A 24,590-nucleotide genomic window follows, 5' to 3' on the forward strand; every position below is an offset into this window, starting at 1 on the left:
ACAGGGGGCTCTTTGAAGAGATTAGGCATAGAACTCTCTTTCAGCGGGCATTTACCCTGTTTAGTTTTAGTGTGTAGGTCTTCGCTTTCTCTTAAGAGGTGCAGTTGCAATGACAATTAATTTTTGGGGGGGGTTTCCAAAACAACTTCATTATTTTGTTTTCAAAAGAGTATGCTTTGCTTACATCCTAACTAGCCATACATAATTAATGATTAATTAATTGATCATCAGTGTTGGCTTTCTTTATTAAATTTCATTACCTGGATTATTTGGGCTTGTTTTATTCCTTTTCTAATTTCTTCAAATGAGTATTTAATTTTTTTTTTGGCTTGTAACTAAATTATTTATTTTCCCAAAATATTTGTGTATTTTTGATTAGACATTAAATGGAGAACATAGTTGACTATCAGTATGTGTACAGTATGTGATAATCAAATCAATACTATTAGCATATTCATCATTTCAAATCATAATTACTCTTTGTGTCCCTTAACCAATTACTCTCTAGTTCCCCCTTCCTCTCCCCCTTTCCCATCTCTAGTAAAGAGCTCTTGCAGTGCTCTTCAGGTTGGCTTCACTTTTCTGGCTCCACTGGACCTCCCTTTCAGTCTCTGCAGGTTACCACCTCAATCCTCAGTGCTGTTGGCTGGGAAGTTCAGGAACCGTTGGCCTGTGGTTACTGCCACGGTGGTGGATTAGGCCTGCTGCTGCCTCTGGTGTGGAGCAGGGGTGTGGCTGATGCTTCAGTAGTCCAGGCCATTCTGCTATCTCACATATGAGATGATGGCCCCACTGCTACTGCAGCGGACTGGGCTCGCTGCTGTTCTGGGTGTAGAGTTCTGGGCACTGGCCCCTGGTTAGGCTCTGCTAACACTGCTGCTGCAGCCGATTAAGCTCCTGTTGTCCCAGGTGTCACATGCAGACCCAGCTGACTCTGCTACTGTGATAAATTGGCCCCCCAAATTCTACAGGTTTGGAGTCAGGGGCTAGCCACCTCTGTATAGGTTAAGGGCGAGGGATGGGTCCCTGGCTTCTTTGGTACCCAATACAGGATAGATGGAGAATAAAAATAAAACTCAGGACACTCACTGTGGTATTGCTCCTCGATCATGAGGTCCCCAGCCAGCCTGCCTTTTTCTTTACACTTTTCAGAGGTGTTTTATGATTATCTGTTGAATTATTTCCACGGTTTCAAATGTCGTAGATGTAGGGGAATAGCAGGGAAAAGTAAGTCTATGCCACCTTATCCTGGAGCTGAAAGGATACCAAGTATTTTTTGCTGTTGCTTTCCAATGTTATTGAAACCTATTTCTACATATAAAATCTGTTCACTTACTATGATAACATTTCTAAATTCTGCCTTTGTGTAACTGCATTTTTGCAGTTCATGCTGTCCCTTAGAAAAGTCCATGAATTGGGCAATCAGTTAATTGTTTTGAATTGATTAATATATAGATATATTTTATTTATTTTTAATTGACCAATATTGTACATACTTTTGTTGTACAACATGATGGGGTTTTTTTTGATTGAAACATAATTATACATTTGTGGGGTACAGAGTTGAATATCAATACCTGTGTTCAATGTGTGATTATCAAATCAGGATAATTGCTTATTCATCGTTACAAAATGTAATCATTCTTTGTGTCCATTAACCAATTTCTTACTAACCCCCTCCCCACTCCCCCCTTTCCCACCTCTAGTAACTACAGTTCTGTTCTTATGGTGATCGTCCTTTCTTTCTTTCTCTTTTATTTATTTTTTTAGCTCCCACTTATGAGTGAGGACATGTGATATTTCTCTTTCTGTGACTGTATTATTTCACTTAACATAATTTTCTCCAAGTTCATCCTATTGCTGTGAATGGCAGAATTTCATTCTTTTTTTTATGTCTGAGTAGTATTCCATTGTGTATATAAACCGCATTTCCCTTATCCAGTTGTCTGTCAGTGGGCATTTAGGTTGGTTCCATATCTTGGCTATTGTAAGTAGAGCTACAGTAAACATTAGAGTGCAGGTATCCTTTCGACATGATGGTTTTGATTCCTTTGGGTATATATCCAGAAGTGGGATTGCTGGATCATATGTCAGATCTATCTGTACCTGTTTAAGAAACCTCCATACTCTTTTTCCATAATGGCTGTACTAGTTTACAGTCCCACCAACAGTATATAAGGGTTCCCCTTTTTCGGCATCCGCACTAGCATTTGTTATTCTCTGTCTTATACACATATTTTAAATGCTGCAAGTTCTCAACCAAAGTGTGGACTAAATATTTAAGTTCCAAGTTTTAAGCAAATTCACCAGCTGGTAGAGTGAGTTGGTAATCTAATTTATTTCTGGTCTTTATTAGAAGGCTAACAAAAGTAAAAAATTTTCTTGTTAAAGTATAACGTTTATTAGTTCCTAAAACTTAGTCTAATAGGAATAAAATGTTGTCCAACTATCTAGATATTTGTCTTCTTTCCATCCAAGGTAGGAACTTTATTTGTATCATCATTTTTATTTCTTTGGAGTCTTCTTTAAAATTCATTTTGGAAGAGAAATTACAATCATGGTCATCAGCCATTGAAATACATATAATTTCATATATGTTTTGGCATGCATATGTAAGAAGATTTTGAGAATATTTTGCAAGTGAAATTTTACCTATCATTAATTTTGTGTGGAAGAACACGATTAGTAACCCTCCACTCAACTGCTTTTTCCTCACCCATTTAACAGGTCCCAAATTCAGAGACCATGAATTTGGATGAGAATCAAGAGTCAGTTAATAGTCCAGTTGAAAGGATGACTTCTGTGAACTGTGAACCTTCTAATCCTTCAGAAAAAGCAAGTGGAAAAATCAGTTTGTCACTGGATAGTAATGAGTCTGTTTCTGAAAGGTAGGCATTTCTACAAACATGCATATAAACTTATTTTTCTAAATATATGCTTATAGAGCCGAGCCCGTGGCGCACTGGGGAGAGTGCGGCGCTGGGAATACAGCGACGCTCCCACCGCGGGTTCGGATCCTATGTAGGAATGACCGGTGCACTCACTGGCTGAGTGCCGGTCACGAAAAAGACAAAAAAAAATAATAAATAAATAAATAAATAAATATATGCTTATAAACGTATACCCTTTTCTCAGTTAAGCATAAAATAGTTTAGAGTTTCATATCCACATGAACACTGTTTTTGTCCATTATGGAATGGAATTGGTTCTCCAAAGCTTTTGTCATTGTTTTTTTAACATTTGGATTGCTTAGGTGATCAGGTTTTTTGTTGTGATGCTTCTCATTTATGGTGTAGTGATTGGAATGATCCATTGGATCACTCCAGTAATTTTTAATTCTTTTATTTATTTATTTATTAAGAATATTCATGAGATACAAAGCTAATTGTCACCCCTCCTGCCCATGATGTGAGGGACATGGGATACAAAAGTAATTTCTGGTAATGGGTATGCCCCCAGTAATTTTTAATTCTACACATGAAAAAACAAGGTGCTATGAAACAGTGGTTAAAAAAATTTACACAGAGAGTAGGTGAGACTAGGAAGAAAGTATCTAAAATTAGTTCCCTGCATGTTGAAAGTAGTATCATGGTAACTTCGAATTGGAGTGAACAGGTTAACTTATTTGTCTAATTGAGTCACAAAGCAGCTGAGACATCTGTTCTTCAATCTAGCATAAAAGATTTGGGGCTGGTGGAGAAGAAGTATAGTTTAACAGACAAACATGGTCCTGGCTGATCAGTGTTCAATTTGGGAAAGGAGTGGGGAAGCATATTATTGAATTCTTTTTCTCATCACTGTTGATTCTCAACGGTTTTGGAGCTTTATAATATTATTTATTCCTAATAATAGGAATAAATTTTACTCTTTAAAATGTCCTATAGGTTTATTTATTTATTTATTTTCCTTTGATGGCTGGCCAGTATGGTGATCTGAACCCTTGACCTTGGTATTATCAGCACCACACTCTAACTGCGTGAGCTAACCAGCCAGCCCAGTTTTACTTTTACAAATTAAATTGTAACTCAGTTTTTAAAAAGAGGAAAATATATAACCAAAAATAAGTGAATTAAATGATGGCCATTGTTTGAAGAACAACACACTTTCCCCCAAATAACTATGCATGTACAAGGATGCTATAAGATGAAGGAGAAGCATTACAGATCTACACCATTTACAGTAGATTCTTGGTATTTGAGGATTTCACATGCAGTTTTGACTCTTCAGGAGATATCCTAATATTTTATGATATTGAGACCTGCATTTTAATTTTGTACCAGGAAGCTACTGCAAAGAAGGCATTTAGTTGGTGACGGCAAGAGTCACATTTCAGTGAGCTTCAGTGCTGAAGCTCAGGAAGTGACAAAAAAGAAAAGTGCTGGTGATGGCAACTCAAAAGGGAAGACACCATTAAGACAGCACTTTATAGACAAATATGTCTGATGCATCAGTGGCTTGTATCTATGGTATGAACAAATTCACCTTATGTTGTATACTAATGGAAGAACCTGCTATTTATGAAACTGTTTCAGGAAGCACTCTTAGCCCACGGTGAGTGTGTGAATAGGTGTGACAAATGTGTAACTTGGCCCTGATGGCTTCAATATGAGTTTTATAAAACATCTAAGGAAGAAGTAATACCAAAAAAACTCTTCCAAAGAACAGAAGAGGGACATTCTTCAGTTCATTTTATAAAGCTAGCATAATCTTGATACTAAAATCAATTTTACAATTTTACAGAAATGAAAAATTACAGCCCACTTTAACCCACAAAACAGATGCAGATGTCCTAAACAAGATACTAGTAAACCACGCTTAACAATCTATAAAAATTGTTTGTCTCAGGAGTTCTGCAATGTTGATTTAATAGTGAAAAAACAATTAATGTAATTTTCCAGGAGAATTATCATTATCAGCTCACAGTAGATGGTGGGATTTGATAAAATATCCATTTATGACTAAAACATATTCGTGGCAAACTTGGAATAGGAGGTAACTTCCTCCATCTGATAAAGAGAATCTACAAATAACTTTAAAACAAATCTGATGGTGAAACACTGGAAATGTTCCCTTTGAGATACAGAAAAGGAGGAAGATGCATGTTATCACCACTTTATATAACACAATGGATGGCTTAGCTAATGCAAGAATGCAAAAATATGAAAGAAAAAAAATACAAAGGATTGGTAAAGAAGGAGCAATATTATTAATATTCTTGGATGATTGGGGTGTGTTTTTGAATGTTTGGGGTGTACAGGTAGGAAATCCAAGGGAACCTACAAGTAAATTATTAGGATTAATAAGGGTTGTACAAGATTGCTAAACTCAAATATATAAGAAATCAATTGTATTCCTATATATCAGATATAAATGATTAGGAAATGAAATTTTTAAAAAGATGTAATATTGTTAGAGCAGCACCAAAGCATGTCAAGTACTAAGGAATACATTTAACAGGATATGAAATAACTGAAGAAAATTACGAATTATTGAGAGATATTAAAGAAGAATTAAATGGAGAGAGGAGCTATGTTTATGGCTTGGACAAAGCAGTATTATAAAATGTTTTCACTTTTATTCAAATTAATTCTATAGATTATAATTTTAGTCAGTTTCCCAGTGTGTAATTCTATGGAACTTAATAAGCTGATTTGGTTCCAAAATGTATTTGTAAATGGCAGGGGTTAAGAGGCCAAGATATTCTTTTTTTTGGGGGGGGGGGGTGCAGCTGGCTGTTACAGTGATCCGAATCCTGGCCATGCTCTAACCAAGTGAGCTAACCAGCCAGCCCTCAAGATACTCTTTCGAGTAGAGAAAAAAAATGGAAGGAATTTATCAGATGTCAGAACATTACAAAGCTGCAGTAATTAGGATAATGTGACATTGGCAAGTGCTAGACAAATAGATCATTATAACAGAGTAGAGAGTACAGAAACCCATGCATATATGTACATGTGATATGTGGTGGAGATTGTGTGGCAAATTGTTTGGGAAATGATTGACTTTTAGTAAATCATGCTGTTTTAATTTGCTATTAATGTTGGGAAAATATGAAATTGGACCCCTACGTCAGGCTATACAAAAAAATTAATCTCATGTGGATTAAAGAACTAAATATCTAGCTTCCGGTCAAGATGGCAGAATTGGCAGTCCCTGGCGTCACTCTCTCCCACAAATCAACTGATTTAAACTATAAAAACATAACAACAGATGCATATGGAACGGGGAGACGTCCAGCAGAGGAGGCAGAGGCTCGACGGAGACCACATGCCCTATGGGGCCACCGTCGCACGATCTGGCAGATAGGCTTCACTGCTGCCGCCTGGCTCCATTCCCAGCCCAGCCCAGTGTGCTCAGAGCGGAGAGACGTCAGGCTAGGGAGGAGGAGACTTGGCAGAAAACACGAACCCTGCGGGGCCGCCACTGCGAGATCCAGCAGGTAGGCTTCACTGCTGCCACCCGGCTCCATTCCCAGCCACGCCCAGTGTGCACAGAGCTGGGAGACATCCAGCTAGGGAGGCAGAGACTGGGCAGAAAACACACACCCTATAGGGCCGCCACTGCGTGATCCAGCAGGAAGGCTTCACTTCCACCTCCCAGATCCATCCCAAGCCTGGCCTAGCACTCAACAGAGACCACACGCTCTGCGGCGCCTGGGTGCATCCCAGCAGCCCAGGCCAGACCTCAAGGAACAGGGAGAAGTCGGGCACAAGAAGCACAAGCTCAGCAGAGACCACACACCCTGTGGTACCGCCCCGTGATCCAGCAGCCCAGCAGAGTTCAAGCTGACTAGAGAGGTGGCTCCCTGGAGAGGCCCAAGACCCGAGGCAACCACACACACAAGACACTAGAGGCCAACTGAGCGGTCACGGAGGTAGCCATACCACATTGGCAACCACAGCAACAGCAACACCTTAGTTAGGCAATAGTGTCAAACCTGTGGACTGTGAAACCCCCTGCCACAATGAATAAACATCAAAAAAAGATACCAGAAATACAAAAAATCAAGAAAGTACACCACCAAAACTTAATAAATCTCAAACTCTAGATCCTATAGAATAAGAAGCCATTGATATGACTGACAAGGAATTTCGAGTGATAATTCTAAGGAAACTGAATGAAATACAAGAAAACTCAGCTAGACATCATGATGAAACAAGGAAAAGTATACAGGACCTGAAAGAGGAAATGTACAAGGAAATCAATGTCCTGAAAAAAAATGTAGCAAACTTGCTGAACTGAAGAAGTTATTCAGCGAAATAAAAAACACAATGGAGAGTTTAACCAACAGACTTACGGAAGTTGAAGAGAGAACCTCTGAACTTGAAGATGGGCTGTTTGAAATAACACAAGCAGACAAAGAAAAAGAAAAAAGAATCAAAGACATTGAAGAAAATCTGAGAGAGATATCAGACAACCTTAAGCGCTCAAATATCCGTGTCATGGGAATTCCAGAAGGGGAGGAAAAAGGAGATTGCATTGAAAACATATTCAACAAAATAGTGGCAGAAAACTTCCCAGGTATAGGAAAAATCACAGATCTTCAGATCCAGGAAGCTCAACGATCTCCAAACGTATTCAACCCAAAAAGGTCTTCTCCAAGACATGTCATAGTCAAATTGGCAAAACTCAAAGACAAAGAGAGAATCTTAAAAGCTGCAAGAGAGAAGCGTCAAATCACCTATAAGGGAGCCCCAATCAGGCTAACATCAGACTTTTCATCACAAACCCTAAAAGCTAGAAAGGAATGGGATGATATATTCAAAATTATAAAAGACAAAGATTGCCAGCCAAGAATACTCTACCCTGCAAGGCTATCCTTCCGAAATGAAGGGCAAATAGTATATTTCTCAGACAAACAAAAACTGCAGGAGTTCACCACCACACGACCACCCTTACAAGAAATTCTCAAGGGAGTGCTGGGTTTGGTTCCTGAAAAATAACTACCACTGCCATAAAAACCCAAGAAAATTCAAAACCCAGTAGTATAATAAAAATGGTATTCATGAAGAGAAATCAAACAAACAAAAACGCTATCTACAACCTAAGGAACCAACAAACACAAAAAACAAACAGTAAATCAGAGAGCAAGGAACAAAAGACACCTAAGACAGCCAAACAACCAACAAAATGCTAGGAATAAATCAACACCTTTCAATAACAACTCTTAATGTAAAAGGCTTAAATTCCCCAATCAAAAGAGACAGACTGGCTGACTGGATTAAAAAGGAGGACCCAACTATATGCTGCCTTCAAGAGACCCACCTCACCCGTAAAGATTCACACAGACTAAGAGTGAAAGGATGGAAAAAGATTTACCATGCAAACAGAAAAGAAAAACGAGCTGGAGTAGCTATTCTTATATCTGACAAAATAGACTTTAAACTAAAAACCATAAAAAGAGACAATGAGGGACACTACATAATGATAAAAGGACTGATCCATCAAGAAGACATAACAATCAGAAATATGTATGCACCCAATGTCAGAGCAGCCAGATTTATAAAATAAACTCTATTAGACCTAAAGAAGGAAATAGACACTAATACCATAATAGCAGGGGACCTGAACACAGTGGATTAAAACTAGAAATAAATAACAAACGAAACTCTGGATACTATACAAACACATGGAAATTAAACAGCATTCTACTTAATGACATATGGGTCCAAGAAGAAATCAAGCAGGAAATCAAAAAATTTATTGAAACTAATGAAAATAATGATACATCATACCAAAACCTGTGGGATACTGCAAAAGCAGTATTAAGGGGGAAATTTACTGCATTAAATGCTCACCTCAGACGAATGGAAAGATGGCAAGTGAACAACCTAACACTTCACCTTAAAGAACTAGAAAAACAAGAACAATCCAAACCTAAAGTTAGCAGACAGAAAGAAATCATTAAGATCAAACCAGAACTTAATGAAATTGAAAACCAAAAAACAATACAAAAGATCAATGAATCAAAAAGTTGGTTTTTTGAAAAGATAAATAAAATTGACAAACCATTAGCATGGCTAACAAAAAAGAGAAGAGAGAAGATTCAAATAACAGAAATTAGAAATGAAACAGGCAATATTACAACTGATTCATCTGAAATACAAGGAATCATTTGAGACTACTATAAACAACTATACGCCAACAAATTTGAAAATCTGGAGGAAATGGATAAATTTCTGGACACACACAAGCTCCCAAAATTGAATGATGAAGATGTAGAAAATTTAAACAGACCAATAACAGTAAAGAAGATTGAAGCCATTATCAGAAGACTCCCAACAAAGAAAAGCCCAGGACCAGATGGATTCACAGCAGAATTTTACCAAACATTCAAAGAGGAATTGACACCGATTCTTTACAAACTATTCCAAAAGATTGAAACAGACGCAAATCTCCCAAACTCATTCTGTGAAGCAAACATCATCCTGATACCAAAACCAGGTAAGGATATAACCAAAAAGGAAAACTACAGGCCGATATCCTTGATGAATATAGATGCAGAAATCCTCACTAAAATACTAGCAAACAGAATACAGCAACACATACATAAAATTATTCACCACGATCAAGTGGGATTCATCCCAGGGATGCAAGGTTGGTTCAACATATGCAAATCAATAAATGTGATACACCATATTAATAAAGTCAAACACAAGGACCATATGATCATCTCTATAGATGCTGAAAAAGCATTTGATAAAATTAAGCACTCATTCATGACAAAGACCCTCTATAAGTTAGGCATAGAGGGAAAGTATCTCAACATAATTAAAGCCATATATGACAAACCCACTGCTAATATCATCCTGAATGGGGAAAAGCTGAAAGCTTTTCCTTTAAGAACAGGAACCAGACAAGGATGCCCACTCTCACCACTCCTATTCAACATAGTGTTGGAAGTAGTAGCCAGAGCAATCAGAGAAGAGAAGGAAATAAAGGGCATCCAGATTGGAAAAGAAGAAGTCAAACTGTCCCTGTTTGCAGATGACATGATCCTATATATTGAACAGCCTAAAGCCTCTACAAAAAAATTCTTGGAGGTGATAAATGATTTCAGCACAGTAGCAGGATACAAAATCAACACACAAAAATCAGTAGCATTTCTTTTCTACAATAGTGAACATGCAGAACGAGAAATCAAGAAAGCCTGCTCATTTACAATAGCTACCAAAAAAATAAAATACTTAGGAATTGAGTTAACCAAGGAGGTGAAAAATCTCTATAATGAGAACTACAAACCACTGCTGAGAGAAATTAGAGAGGATACAAGAAGATGGAAAGATATCCCATGCTCTTGGATTGGAAGAATCAACATAGTGAAAATGTCCATACTACCCAAAGTGATATAGAAATTCAATGCAATCCCATCAAAATTCCAAAGACATTTTTCTCAGAAATGGAAAAAACTCTCCAGACATTTATATGGAACAATAAAAGACCACACATAGCCAAAGCAATGCTGAGCAAAAAAAATAAAGCTGGAGGCATAACACTACCTGACTTTAAACTATACTACAAAGCTATAATAACCAAAACAGTATGGTACTGGCATAAAAACAGACACACTGACCAATGGAATAGAATAGAGAATCCAGAAATCAACCCACACACTTACTGCCATCTGATATTTGACAAAGGCACCAAGCCTATTCACTGGGGAAGGGACTGCCTCTTCAGCAAATGGTGCTGGGATAACTGGCTATCCATATGCAGGAGAATGAAACTAGATCCATACCTCTCACCGTATACTAAAATCAACTCAAAATGGATTAAGGATTTAAATATACACCCTGAAACAATAAAACTTCTTAAAGAAAACATAGGAGAAACACTTCACGAAATAGGACTGGACACAGACTTCATGAATACGACCCCAAAAGCACGGGCAACCAAAGGAAAAATAAACAAATGGGATTATATCAAACTAAAAAGCTTCTGCACAGCAAAAGAAACAATTAACAGAGTTAAAAGACAACCAACAGAGTGGGAGAAAATATTTGCAAACTATACATCTGACAAAGGATTAATATCCAGAATATACAAGGAACTCAAACAACTTTACAAGAAGAAAACAAGCAACCCAATTAAAAAATGGGCAAAAGAGCTAAGTAGGCATTTCTCTAAGGAAGATATACAAATGGCCAACAGACATATGAAAAAATGCTCAACATCACTCAGCATCCAGGAAATGCAAATCAAAACTACACTGAGATACCATCTCACTCCAGTTAGGATGGCTAAAATCCAAAAGACCCTGGACAATAAATGCTGGTGAGGTTGCGGAGAAAAAGGAACTCTCATACATTGTTCATGGGACTGCAAAATGGTGCAGCCTCTATGGAAAATGGTATGGAGGTTCCTCAAACAATTGCAGATAGATCTGTCGTATGACCCAGCTATCCCACTGCTGGGAATATACCCAGAGGAATGGAAATCATCAAGTCGAAGGTATACCTGTTCCCCAATGTTCATCGCAGCACTCTTTACAATAGCCAAGAGTTGGAACCAGCTAAAATGTCCATCATCCGATGAGTGGATACGGAAAATGTGGTATATCTACACAATGGAATACTACTCAGCTATAAAAACGAATGAAATACTGCCATTTGCAACAACATGGATGGACCTTGAGAGAATTATATTAAGTGAAACAAGTCAGGCACAGAAAGAGAAATACCACATGTTCTCACTTATTGGTGGGAGCTAAAACTAAATAAATAAAATCACACAAACACACACAAAAACCGGGGGGGAGGGAGAAGATAAAAAAAAACTAAATATCTAAAGGAAGATTATAAAGCTTTTAAAAAATAGAATGTCTTCATGAATTGGATAGGGAAAAATTTCTGACAACACGAATCCTCTGCTATAAAATAAAAATTGATCAATTTTATCATGTTAAAATTAGAAACTTCTTTTCTCAAAAGACACTATAAAGATAGTGAGAAGACAGGCCATCAAGTGGGAGAAGATACTCACAGCACGTATAACCTGTAGAGGACTAGTACCCAGAATATATATAAAGAACAAATCAATGAGTAAAAAGCCAGGTAATAGAAAAGAAAAATGGGCAAGAGATTTGTACTTCCACTTCACAAAAGAGGAATTACAAATGGCCAATAAATATATGAAAATGTGTTTGCCTTCATTAGTAATCAGGGAAATGCAAATTAAAACCACAATGAGATACCATTTCGTATCAGGTAAGGAAAAAATTAAAAATTTAAAAACCTGACAATACCTTGTATTGGTGAGGTTTCAAAATAAAGGGAATTGTTTTCATTGACTGTTTTGTTGCTTGGTAAGTAATTTGTTATGGTACTCTAGAAAAAAATTGGGCATTATGTAGAAATATTGAAGATATGAATGTTCTTTGACCTAGCAGACCCAACCCTTGATATATATATATATATATATATCCTATCTAGAGATATATACACATATGCAATAGGATATACATGTAGGAATGTTTATTAGCATCATTTTCCTTAATAGCTAAAAACTGGAAGTAAAAATGCCCATCTACAATTGAAAAAGAAATTGTGGTAAATCCATACAGTGGAATGCTGTACCTTAATGAAAATGAAGGGAACTGCAGTCACAAGAAGCAGGGAGTTATTCCCACAAAAGCATTACTGAGGAGCAGACACAAAAGGGTAATATGATTCCATTTACATGAAGTTCAAAAACAGCCAAATACCAAAATATATTGTTTAGGGATTGAAAGCCAGATGGTAAATCTAGAGTAAAAGATCAAAATTAGTACCACAGATGTTATTTATGGGGGAAATTTATGATATAGGATAGAGGTACATGGGTTTCTGAAGTGCTGGTGATTTAATATTTATTTACCTGAAGGGTGGCTACACGGGTGCTATCTTTATAATTATTGATTAAATGGAACATGTATTTTTAATCCAGTTTGAAAATAATTATCTTTTAGTCAGAAAAGTTATTTATGTTTAATGTAATCTTACAGATGTATGTGTGTTCACAGTCATAGTTGTTTATTATTTGTCCCACCTGTCCTATGGTCCTTTTCACCTATCTGTGTGTGTCTGTCTGTCTCTCTATTTTAGCCTTCTTTTGGATTAATCTTTTTTTTCCTACATCCCCCATTACCTCGTTAATTATAAATCTTTCAGTGTTCTTTTAGAAGTTATCCCACATATTTACCCTTTCTGTTTCTATTCATTTCTTACTGTATTTCTATCTTTCCATTTGGTATTATTTTTCTTCATCATGAAGAACTCCATTTATTATTTTTTAGTTCTGCTTAGAATAAATTGTGTCAGTTTTTATCTGGAAATAATGTCGTTTTGTCTTTATTTTTGAAGGATATTTTAACCTGGGAATAGAATTGTAAGTTGACAGTTGTGTTCTTTCAGCACTTTCAAGATGTCATTACTGTATCTTCCAACTTCTGTAATTTCTGTTGGAATTTTTCAACATCAGTCTTACTGTTGCTTCTTTGAAAATAATGTCTATAGCTGCTTTTAAAATGTTCTACTCATCTTTGATTTTTATCAGTATACTATAAGATGCTAGTCATGGGAGGGGTTGTTTTTATTCTTTAAGTTATACTGATTGGGACTCATAGCCCTTCTTGAATCTGTGGCTTGATGTCTTTCATCATCTTTGGAAAATTCTTGGCAATTATCTCTTCAGATATTGCTTCTGTGCCACTTTATATCTTTTCCCTTTCTCATATTCCAATTGCATGCTTTTCTGTGTACTACACTTTTTTTTTGCTCCCCTTGCTTCAGTCTGGATGTTTTTTACTAACCTGTGTTCTAGCTTATTAATCCTCTCTTGAGCTGGATGTAACCTGCTGTTAAATCCATGTATCGAATTCTTAATTTTAGTTTGTGTATTTTTCAGTTCTTTCATTTCCATTGGGTTTTTTTTGTTTGTTTGTTTGTTTTGTTTTGTTTTGTTTTTTGGAGATTCAGTTTCTCTGATGAAGTTCATCTTGCCATTCATGTGTTGAACACAGTCACTGTTATTTTCTGATCCATTTCTGATGACTATCTTATCTGGGTCACTTTGAACTCTATTTCTGTTTGATGTTTTTTATTTTTGTCTTGTTTTTTTGTACACCTGCTAATTTTTTGTTTGAATCTTGGATATTGTGTATTGGAAATTGTAAAGACTGTGAATGATGTTGTCTTTCATAAGACTGGATTCACCTTGTACTCTGGAAGGCAACAGAGAGACATGGTACCTGTGATGGATTTTTAATATGTCCACAGTTTTGTTGATACTCCTTCATTTAAAAGGTGGAGTATAATTTCCATCTTGGGCTATAATTAGTGACTCACTTCTAGTTAATAGAATATGGCAAAAGTGACATTATGTGAGTACAGTAGTCCCACCTTATTCACGGTTCTGCTTTGTATAGTTTCAGTTACCCACAGTCAAAGTTCTGATATTTTGAGATAGAGAAGGAGAGAGAGACCACATTCACATAACTTTCATTATGACATGTTGTTATAATTGCTCTATTTTATTAGTTATTGTTAATCTCTTCCTGTGCCTAATTTATAAATAGATATGTATGGTATAGCTTAGAACAGCACTTTCCAGCCCTAGCTGTATATTAAAGTTGCTTGGCATACTTTATAAAATATCTATGCCCATATCCCATTCTAGATCAACTAAATTGAAATCTAATGGGTGGGGCCCACTAATGAGTATTGTCAGTTAGACTATAGATAAAATCTATTAAATAGATAATTAATGAAATATGCAGGTTTTAAAAATATAACATAAAAATGCTGACAATATAATTTTTATTATTGGTTTATTAATTCAACAGTTTATTTAGTACCAATATCTGCTAGGTACAATTCTAATAAGGGCTTGGAATAAATAAGTAAATAATACAAAAATTCCATTCCTTGAGGAGCTTACATTCTATATATTATGTATCTAAAAATAGAAGTAGGTACAACCAAAAGTGGAAAAAAAAAATAGGTATGTATGTATTGGAAAAAACAGCAGATATAAGGCTCAATACTATCCATGGTTTCAGGCATCCACTGGGGCTCTTGGAATGTGTTTCTCGTGGGTAAGGGGGAATACCGTAGATCATAAAAGACATCGTAGTTTCCTTGCTCTCTCTTAGATCACATGTTGTAGGGCAAGTTAACTGCTGTGTCATGAGGATGTTAAGCAGCCTGTGCAGAATTTCACATGGCAAGACATTCTGCCACCAACTATGTGAATGAGCCATTTTGGAAGCAGATCACCCAGCCCCACTCAAATGTTCAGGTGATTGCAGCCCCTGCCTACATCCTACCTGTAGACTCATAAGAGAGACTGAGCCAGAAGCCCCCAACTACACTACTCCCTATTTATTTACCCATAGAAACTGAGGTAATAAATGTTTATTTTTTTAGGCCATTATGCTTCTGGGTAAATTATTACATACCAATTGAGAAATAATACAACATTTTAATCCAACAGCAGTTGAGCAAAACTGAGGTCTTTACATGAGTCAGTCTTTTCTGATTTCCCCCCATTCCTGTGGTGTAGCCCTTTAAAAGTTTCACCTAGGTATGGCTCTTCCTCCTCTGTTGCTGGTCTTGTATTTCAATTTCTGTCTTTTCAATACCAGTCCACTGTGATTTCATCCACTTTCTGCTTGGCTTCTTAGCATTCCTGCATGGCAAAATTGCCAAATGCCTTCAGAGGAACACCAATGGCAAGGGTCTAGTTCATCTCTCTATACCCTCTTCTTCTCTGTGATATTAGTCCTTCAACTCTTGGCCACCACAGCTTTCTATTGTCTTCAGATACTTTACTTTTCCTTTTTTTACCTAAAAAAATTTTTTTAATGTAGTTTTTCAAATTGTTCAAGTGTGTGCACTCCCTCATAGCTAGTCTACATATTAATTCATGTACTTTTGTATGCATATAATTTATTTAAAATTTTTTTAAAGATATAAGAAATAAAGGAACTCTTTAAAAAGAAAGAAAAAAGAAATGTGTTCTTCCCACTGTTATACTGTCTCTAGAGAAAACAGCAGTTTGATAATTTTTTTTTCCTGATTCCCCAGGTATTGGAGGAATTAGTGCCACTACTGGCTTTCTGTGTCTGTAATAATGGTTGGATTTAGAAGTTTAAGCGTTTTTCTTTTTAGAATAAGAAGAAAATTGGAAAGGCAGTAACGCTGAGCTACAGAAGCTCATAGGAGAGAAAGCTTATGGACCAGACCACATATTTGATGAAGAGGAAACTTGCTTCAATAGAGAGAAAATGCTTTATGGGCAAGCATTTCCAAAGATGAAAAGTAAGAATCAAGGTCTAAGGCACCCAAGAACAGGCCCCTTGACCAAAGTTGATTGAACGAAACATTAATATTGCCTAAAAAGTAAGTCTTGCAGCCTGGCCATTTAGCTCAGTTGGTTAGAGTGTGGTGTTACAACACCAAGGTCAGGGGTTCAGATCCCTATACTGGCCACCCACCAGAAAAAAAAGTCTTGCATTAAATTTCATGTGAAGAAATTAAGTGCAAGACTATTAATTACAGAGATACAAAAGTGAAAAAGGAGTTCCAGCCATAGTATTTTAAGAAATTTCCTATTTTTTTACATGTGCTTCTTCTACTCATTCTTTATTAAAATTCACCTAATCTTAATAAACTTACCACTCTTTTGCAGATAAAGAAACCAAGGCAGAGTTCTTGCTCCAAATCACCCAGCTAGTAAATAGCAGAGCCTGAATTTAGATCCAGAGATTGTGTCTCCAGAACCTATGTTCTTAACTACTATATAATAATATTATCTGGAGAAATGAATCACTAATTTTAGACACAGGAATTTTTCTCCAAGATAAAATATAAATAAAAAACATGTAAGGCACATTCAGACTACCATGAAAATCATCCATTTCCTCAGTTTTACTCCCAGATATGGCTCATAAAAAAGGAGCTATCGTACGTATTGTTAAATGAATGGTAATGGAATTCTAGTTAGTCCATCCTTTAGTTTGCAGATTTACAGTAAAAGGCGAAAGATTTATACGATCTGAAGAGAAACTGGAGTATAGTTTGCAGATTTATAGATGGATTTCTCAGGATAAGCATTATCAACTTTACACACAAATGTAATTTTTAAAAGAAAGTTAATTGACATATAATACCCGCTGAAAACTACAGAAACTGATAGCTTGATGAATTTGCAAAAAGTAAACAAATCACCCAGATCTAGGAATGTCAATGGCATCCAGCCTGCCTCCTGCCTTCTCTCTCTGTCACCACTCTCATACCTGCCACGCTGACTTAAGTAAACATCATCTTGTGTTCCAATGCCATAAATTATTTTTGCTTGCTTTTCACCTTTATATAAATGGAGTCATACTTAAAAAACTCTTTTTGTGTCTTGCTTCTTTTGCCCCACATCATGTGTTGTGAGATCCATCCATGTTGTTACTTATTTTTTTTTTTTTTTTTTTTTTTTTTTTTTTTTTGTCCTTTTCGTGACCGGCACTCAGCCAGTGAGTGCACCGGCCAGTCCTATATAGGATCCGAACCCGCGGCGGGAGCGTCGCAGCGCTCCCAGCGCCGCACTCTACCAAGTGCGCCACGGGCTCGGCCCCATGTTGTTACTTAGCAACAATAGTTTGTTCATTCTCATTGCTGTGTAATGTTCATATAAATATGCCACAGTTAATCCATTCAGCTCATGGGCATTTGGGTTGTTTGCAGATTAGGGAAATTATAAATAATGCCACTATAAGCATTCCTTTACATGTCTTTTGGTGAGAGTGTGTGTGTGTGTGTGTGTGTACAGTTTGTTAAACATAGGCCTAGAAGTGGAATTGCTAGGTCATAGGGTATTTATATTTTCAAGTTTAATAGATATTACCAACAAGTTTACCAAACAAGTTGCATGAAGTTATACTCCCACTGCAAGTGCATGAGATTTTTGTTACTGCATATCCTTGGCATTTATTATCTGTTTTTTTCATTTTAGCCATACTGGTGTGTATCATCACATTGCGGTTTTAATTTACATTTCCTTCTAATAATGAAGCTAAGCACATTTTAATATGTTTGTTAGCCATTTGGATATCCTCTGTTATGAAATCTAAGACTTTTGCTCCTTTTCATTTTGAATTCCATGTCTTTTCTCAGGTTTTTTGTCAGATATATTTATTATAAATATCTTTTCCCTCTAATTCTTTTCACTTCTTGAATGGTGTCTTCACATAAACTGACTGTTCTTAATTTCAGTGTAGTCTTTATTTTCTGATGGATACTCCATCTGTTTTAAGTATTTTCTTCATCTTCCCTCCATATTCTTAAAACTATTAATCATAGTTATCTTAATGCCCTTGTTTTATAACTCCAGTATTTGGATCACCTATACAGTCTATTTCTATTGTTTTTGTGTCGGTTTCCAGTCATTTGATTCTGTCTGTTGGCATGCTTGATAATTTCTGAAATTGGAATGATGTCATTTTGCCATATACAAGGTTTGTCCTTCAGAGTAGGGCTGGATCACCTACTACTCAGGGAATAGTATAACTTGATGCTTGCTGTAATTTTGATAAGCCTCTTTCTACCTCTAGTACACTCTGGCTCCTAAGACATATCCCTCCATGGATTCCATTCAAGCTTGGAGTGTTCAAGGTTTGAATGTTCACCAGGGCTCCTTCACCTTATTGGGTCCCGAATCTTAATCTCTACCTCCTAAGCACATTGATACTACCAAAATTTCCTTCTGCTTTTAAGTCTTTCTGCTTAGTTTCTTGTACTTCTTTTTTTTTTTTTTTTTAAAAAGATGACTGGTAAGGGGATCTCAACCCTTGGCTTGGTGTTGTCAGCACCACGTTCAGCCAGTGAGCAAACCGGCCATCCCTATATAGGATCCGAACCCATGGCCTTGGTGTTATCAGTACCACACTCTTCCCAAGTGAGCCACGGGCCGGCCTAGTTTCTTGTACTTCTAAGTAGCATTATATTTCAAGTACTGTAGCGGCAATTTAAGTAAAGAAAAATGAAGAATTTTGAGATTGATAGGGGATTTTGACTGTGGTATAATAAACATCTGAGAAGAATTACTTAAAAATTTCTTACAGTTAAACAACAAAAGAAATACACCTGTCATTCTTTCATCCAATTTATGACTACTACTACTAGTAGAAAACATATATACAATAGAAACTTGGCAAGTTTTGTTAGATGCTAAAAGGGGATAGAAAATCAAATGTTCTTAATAAAATTTAGATCTGAACATTTGTTTTTGTTTCTTAGAAGTAATGACCAATGTTAGAATCTCTCATTGATAAATTTGATAATGAAAAAACCTATTGAATTAAATCATGTTTAAAAATGCATGGAGGCTTCTAGTCAAGATGGCAGAATAGATTGTCCCCAGTGTCACCTTGTCCCACAGATCAACCAATTTACAACTATGAAAAAGCAACAACATCCAAGCTGAGGCTGCTAGAGCTCAGGGGAAGACGAAAAGAGACCTACAGAGTGCATGAAAGTGGGAGAAGCCATGATGAGAGAAAGAAAAAACCTCTCTGACCATTTCGAGCCCTGGCTGCTTCCAGGCTGGAGCTGCTGAGTGCATGGAGCAGGAGCTGGCAAAAGCCGCAGCTGTGCCCTTCAGATGAAGTTGCTTGGAGGTGGCAGGGGCAAAGAGGGCTCTGGTGGTCCCCAGGCCAGCAAGACCACTAGTAGGGTTCCCATGGACCCGCATAGGACTGAGGAGCCACAACAACTGAAAAAAAGGAGCCTGTCAGAGGCTAGCGAATCATCACAAGGGACCAGTGCACAGCCCGTCCCATGGGAAGTGTTTGCAGCATGGGCAGTGGGGAAGATGGGCCCACCAGGAGAACACTGGGGTACAGCAAGGACAGCTGATCTGCACCCTAATCAACACAGGACTACTCAGAGGAGATTGGTCAGGAATATAGAATTACAGGGGCTACAGTTTGATGAAAACACTCAGGCCCAGAGCAAAGTTTCTACACAGCCCAGGTGCACTGGATCTCTCAAGAGCTGGAAGGACCTATAGAGTCAACCATTAAAACCTGACCTGCACAAAAAGCCTTCCCTAGGGAATCAGCAGCAAAGCATCAGGTTAGCTCAACCACACAGCTCAAGTACTGCTCCCACAGGAAGTTCCCCCATTTTAGAAGTAAGCAAAGGACAACAAGCAAGTTCCAGTGCGGGGTTTAAATAGTGGGAACAGCAAATAACCAACACAAAAATGGAAGAAAAAACAAAGTACCTGCAACCAGAGACAAAGTTCCATATTAACTGGTAAAGGTCTCATTTCACCAAAGACCTGTAACACCTAGAAGGACTGGAAGTCCCTTGGTCTACCAAGCCAGAAAGTGGGGAGGGCCAGAGGCCTCAGCAATGCCCCTAGACACTTGCAACCAGTCCCAAGGGTGGGGGACAAGGGCCTTGGCTACAAACCCCCAGTGCACAGCCAGCCCAGTGGTGACCACCCAGCTGCCACAGGAAGTGCCCCAGGCTCTCCCAGCCTGAGTGGTGAGGGGGTCTTGGGCCTCGGCCATCCCCCCACCCCCCAGGCACAGCCATTCCAGTGATGACCATTGAGCCACTGCAAGAAATGCCCTGGGATCTCCCGAACTGGTGCAGTGGGGGACCTTGGGCCTCAGCCACGCCCCCCGACACCCACAGCCAGCCCAGTGGCAACCACCGAGCCACCCCAGGAAGTGCCCAGGGCTCTCCCAACCTGGGGTGGTGGAGGGCCTCAGCCATGCCTCCCCAACACATACAACCAGCCCAGTGACAACCACCAGGCTGCAGCAAGAAGGACCCTGGGTTGCTGAGCTTGGATGGTGGGGGGCAAGGGCTTTTGCCACACACCCCTGACATTTGCACCCAGCCCGGCAATGACCAAGCCACCACTGGAAGCCCCCCGGTCTCCCCTGTGGGAATGAGGAGGGTGCAACGGGCCTCAATCCTGCCCCTCCTCCTTCCATCCCATTTCCTTCCCCTCTCCCCCTCCCTCCCACCTGCTCTGCAACAACATCCTAGAATGTAAAAAATAATATTAATAAAATTACATTTTCTTTTTAAAAATGCATGGAAAACAGTTGGTTTTACAAAATGAAAAGGAATATGTAGAAAAGTTCTGCTTCTGCCCATGATGCATTAATGTCTATAGGCTGTAAACGACTTTGAAGAAAAGATAAAGAATTGTGTTCAGACATTGTTCAACAGGGAATTCAGGATTATGATCCTGGAGAGAAGGAAAACAAATCAAATGAGCCCGACCATTGTGCCAGCTTACTTCCTGGAGGCATTTTCCAGGTCAAGGAGTAGGAGTGGGGGAATTCCAAATAGCCTAGTGGTCTTGCTGAGTTTAGATCAGAGATTGTAGATTCTAAGTTGGCTAGAATTTGTGGAACAGAACAGTGAAAGGAAGAAATTGCAGAGATAGAGCTCTGAAGATCTGGAAAGGGGACTTCTTGAATCATTCATTGGCTGAATACAGGTCTGTGTATGCAAAGGATGAAACTACATGAGGCTGGGGAACGAACCATTGGAAAGAAGAAGGTCAAGCAATTCCTAAAGGTCATGCATTTTGCTTTTTCATTGGCTAGAAGAAGCGTTGGGAACATTGGCTGAAAGCAAGAGACCTTGTAATTAGAAGCAGCAAGTAGAGTCCACAGGTGGGTATAGGGGGGCTAAATTAGTCCTAGACTAAAGACTATAAAGAACCTACACAAGAAAGCTAAAAGCAAGCCTCAAAGGATTCAAACTAATCCCAGGACAAAGTCCAACACTCTTTAAAGGAATGAAACAACATCCATCACCCAACAGCATAAATTCTAAAATGTCTGACATCTAATAAAAAATTACAAGGCATGCAAAGTAGCAAAAAATATGACCTAGTAGCAAAAAATATGACCTATTAAACAAGGAGAGGAATGAAGTAATAGACCTAGACATATTATATCTGCTGGACTTAGCAGATGACTTAGAAGAACTATTATCAATATACCTCTCTTGTTCAACAGTATAGAGGAAAATGTGAACATAAGAGAAATGAATATATAAAACACCAAAGTTGAACTTGTAGAGGTGAAAAAGACAACTAAAGTGAAAAGTAGGATGGACAGAATTAACAACAGAGTAGTTAATTATTGATTTTAAAATATCAGTGAAATAAGAATGAAAACTTCAGACTAAGGAATGGAGAAGAAAAAGACTGAAAAAATATCAGAGACCTGTGGAACAGTATCAGCCAGTCTAGTATGCATATTATTGGAGTAACACTAAGATTGGGGCAGGAAAAATATTTAAAAATAGAATATCTGAATTTTTTCCATATTTGATACAAACTCTAAACCCATAAATGTAAAAAAAAAAAAAAAAAAGTTAAACCCCAAGCAGAAGAAACAAAACTACATCCTATCAGATTGCTGAAAGTCAGTGGTGAAGAAAAAAATCTTTCAAAGCAGCCAGAGAGAAAAGATACGTCACTTAGGAACCAAAAATAAGAATGGTAGCACTGTAAGCTATGCAAACTAGATGACATCTCTAAAATTTTGAGATGGAGAGATATCTCTAACATATTGAAATATGAAGAAAAAATGTCCACTCAAAATTCTATACCCAGAGAAAATATCTTTCAAAAGTGTAGGGGACAAGACTTTTTTAAACTAAAAAAGTTGAGAGAATACATCATCAACAAACCTGAACTGCAAGAAATTTTAAAGGAAGTTCTTCAGGTGGAGGAAAAGAACGCTAGATAGAAAAAACATAATAACGTAGAATGCTGGAAATTTTAACTGTGGGTAAATAGAAAATATTTTTGTATTTCTATATAGTGTATATTTAAAAAAAACATTATTTCTTTATAATATTTCTGTGTATAGGCAACAAACAGTTGGAATTTGAAGTTTAAAGTTAATATCATTTATGATACCATCAAAGAAAATGATACACTTAGGAATAAATCAAAATGTGTATAAAATCTAATTAAGACCACAAAGTATGCTAAAGAAATTAAAGGAGACCTAAACAAATGGTGAGATACACGATGTTCATAAATCAGAAAATTTATTAAGATTCCACTTCATCTCAAACTATTCTATATGCTTATCTCAATGAAAATCCCAGCAGCCTTTGTTGTAGAAAATTACAAACTGGTAAAAACTTATGTGAAAATACGAAGACTAGAAGATGAGAACAGTGTTATAAAAGAACAACAAAACTGGAAGACTTACACTACCTGAGTTCAAAACTAACTACAAAGCAATAGTAATTAAGATGATGCTGTTAGCATAAGAAACGATAGGCATTGGTTAGTTCAATGGACAGGCTAGCGAATACACATGTAGTCTGTTGGTTTACAAGAAAGGTGTGAAGGTAATTTAATAGGAAAAGATTTTCATTTCAACAAATGTTGCTGGAATAACTATAGGAAAAAAACAAACCTTGGCTCATCACGTCACATATAAAAATTAACTCAAAATGGATCACAGACCTAAATACAAACTCTAAAAATATAAAATATTTATAAGAAAGTGGTACAATTATGCTGTATAGAAAATTTATCTAGCATTTTAATAAGCTTAATAAAATTTGTCGCAAGGTTTTCTTAAAGTTCTCATTTAAAATTTCAAACTCATAAAAGTGGAGTCAGGGTCAAAATGGCAGCAGATGATCTTCTGGCTCAGAATATCCTGTAACCATAATCAGCATCATTTACCGTCATTGCCTCAGTTTAGAAAATTTGTGGTAAATGTTATTGTCGTGATATAATGTAGAGTAGTGGCAGTTATTTTTTTAATTAGTTTTATTTATTACAGCCCTGTATCTTTAAGAGTCAGCATCTTCATGGGTCTTAATGGGTTTCTTTAAGTTCTATGTTTCATTTTTATGAAGGTAAGTATTTGTGCTAGAGTAATGTATATTTTGTACATTTATGTATATTGTATACTCATATATTTGAATTCATTGTGAATACATCCCTACTAAGTTTTAAAAGTCTATTATTATTGGGTTTCCATGAACTTTTGGTTATATAACTGAATTGGTAATACATGGGATTTCTTGGGTATTTGGTTTTATCACCTCCATTTCCCCTGCCAATTGTTCAATTAAAACGTGTTGTGAAACGTTAAGTTATAGGAATTCTAACCACTAATTGCATGTTTAAGCCTGATAATGCATGTTTAGTTTATTTTTTTATTTTATTTTTTTATCATTTTAGTAACAATGATGATGTTATGTTGATTTCTGTGGAAAGTCCTCGTTTGACAACTCCAGTTACATCAGATCCAACAGGTATCTTAAGTTGATTAGAAAGCCTTAAATAAATATTTGTTTAAATAAAGAATAATATCTTTTAATAAAATAGAAATTTTAAGTCTATTCTCAAAAATGTTCTAATTTATATCTATGATTAACATTACCTTAATAAATAAATGATTCCTTAATGTAATTGGCATTTCTTTTTAACCTTGTGTTTTTTTAATTTATGACCTTTTGTTTCTGTACTGTGTTTAATGACTTTTCAAGTTATAAAATTACTTAACTTTCATGTACATTATTTTTAATTCTTTACCCTGGCCTTCTGTTGGT

At 37.0% G+C, this 24,590-nt stretch overlaps 1 protein-coding gene across 1 annotated transcript in view; it reads left to right on the top strand.

The window, feature by feature from the left end:
* The window catches only part of ATF7IP2 (activating transcription factor 7 interacting protein 2), a 61,035-nt gene that overhangs the window by 28,710 nt on the left and 7,735 nt on the right, over window positions 1–24,590 (top strand). Inside the window, exons 6-7 of the mRNA XM_063101264.1 lie at window positions 2,728–2,888; window positions 24,220–24,293. Of these exons, the coding sequence (XP_062957334.1) occupies window positions 2,728–2,888; window positions 24,220–24,293 (235 nt within the window). The remainder of the gene's footprint in view (window positions 1–2,727; window positions 2,889–24,219; window positions 24,294–24,590) is intronic.

Source organism: Cynocephalus volans, chromosome 6 (genome assembly GCF_027409185.1).
Source record: "Cynocephalus volans isolate mCynVol1 chromosome 6, mCynVol1.pri, whole genome shotgun sequence".
NCBI lineage: Eukaryota > Metazoa > Chordata > Mammalia > Dermoptera > Cynocephalidae > Cynocephalus > Cynocephalus volans.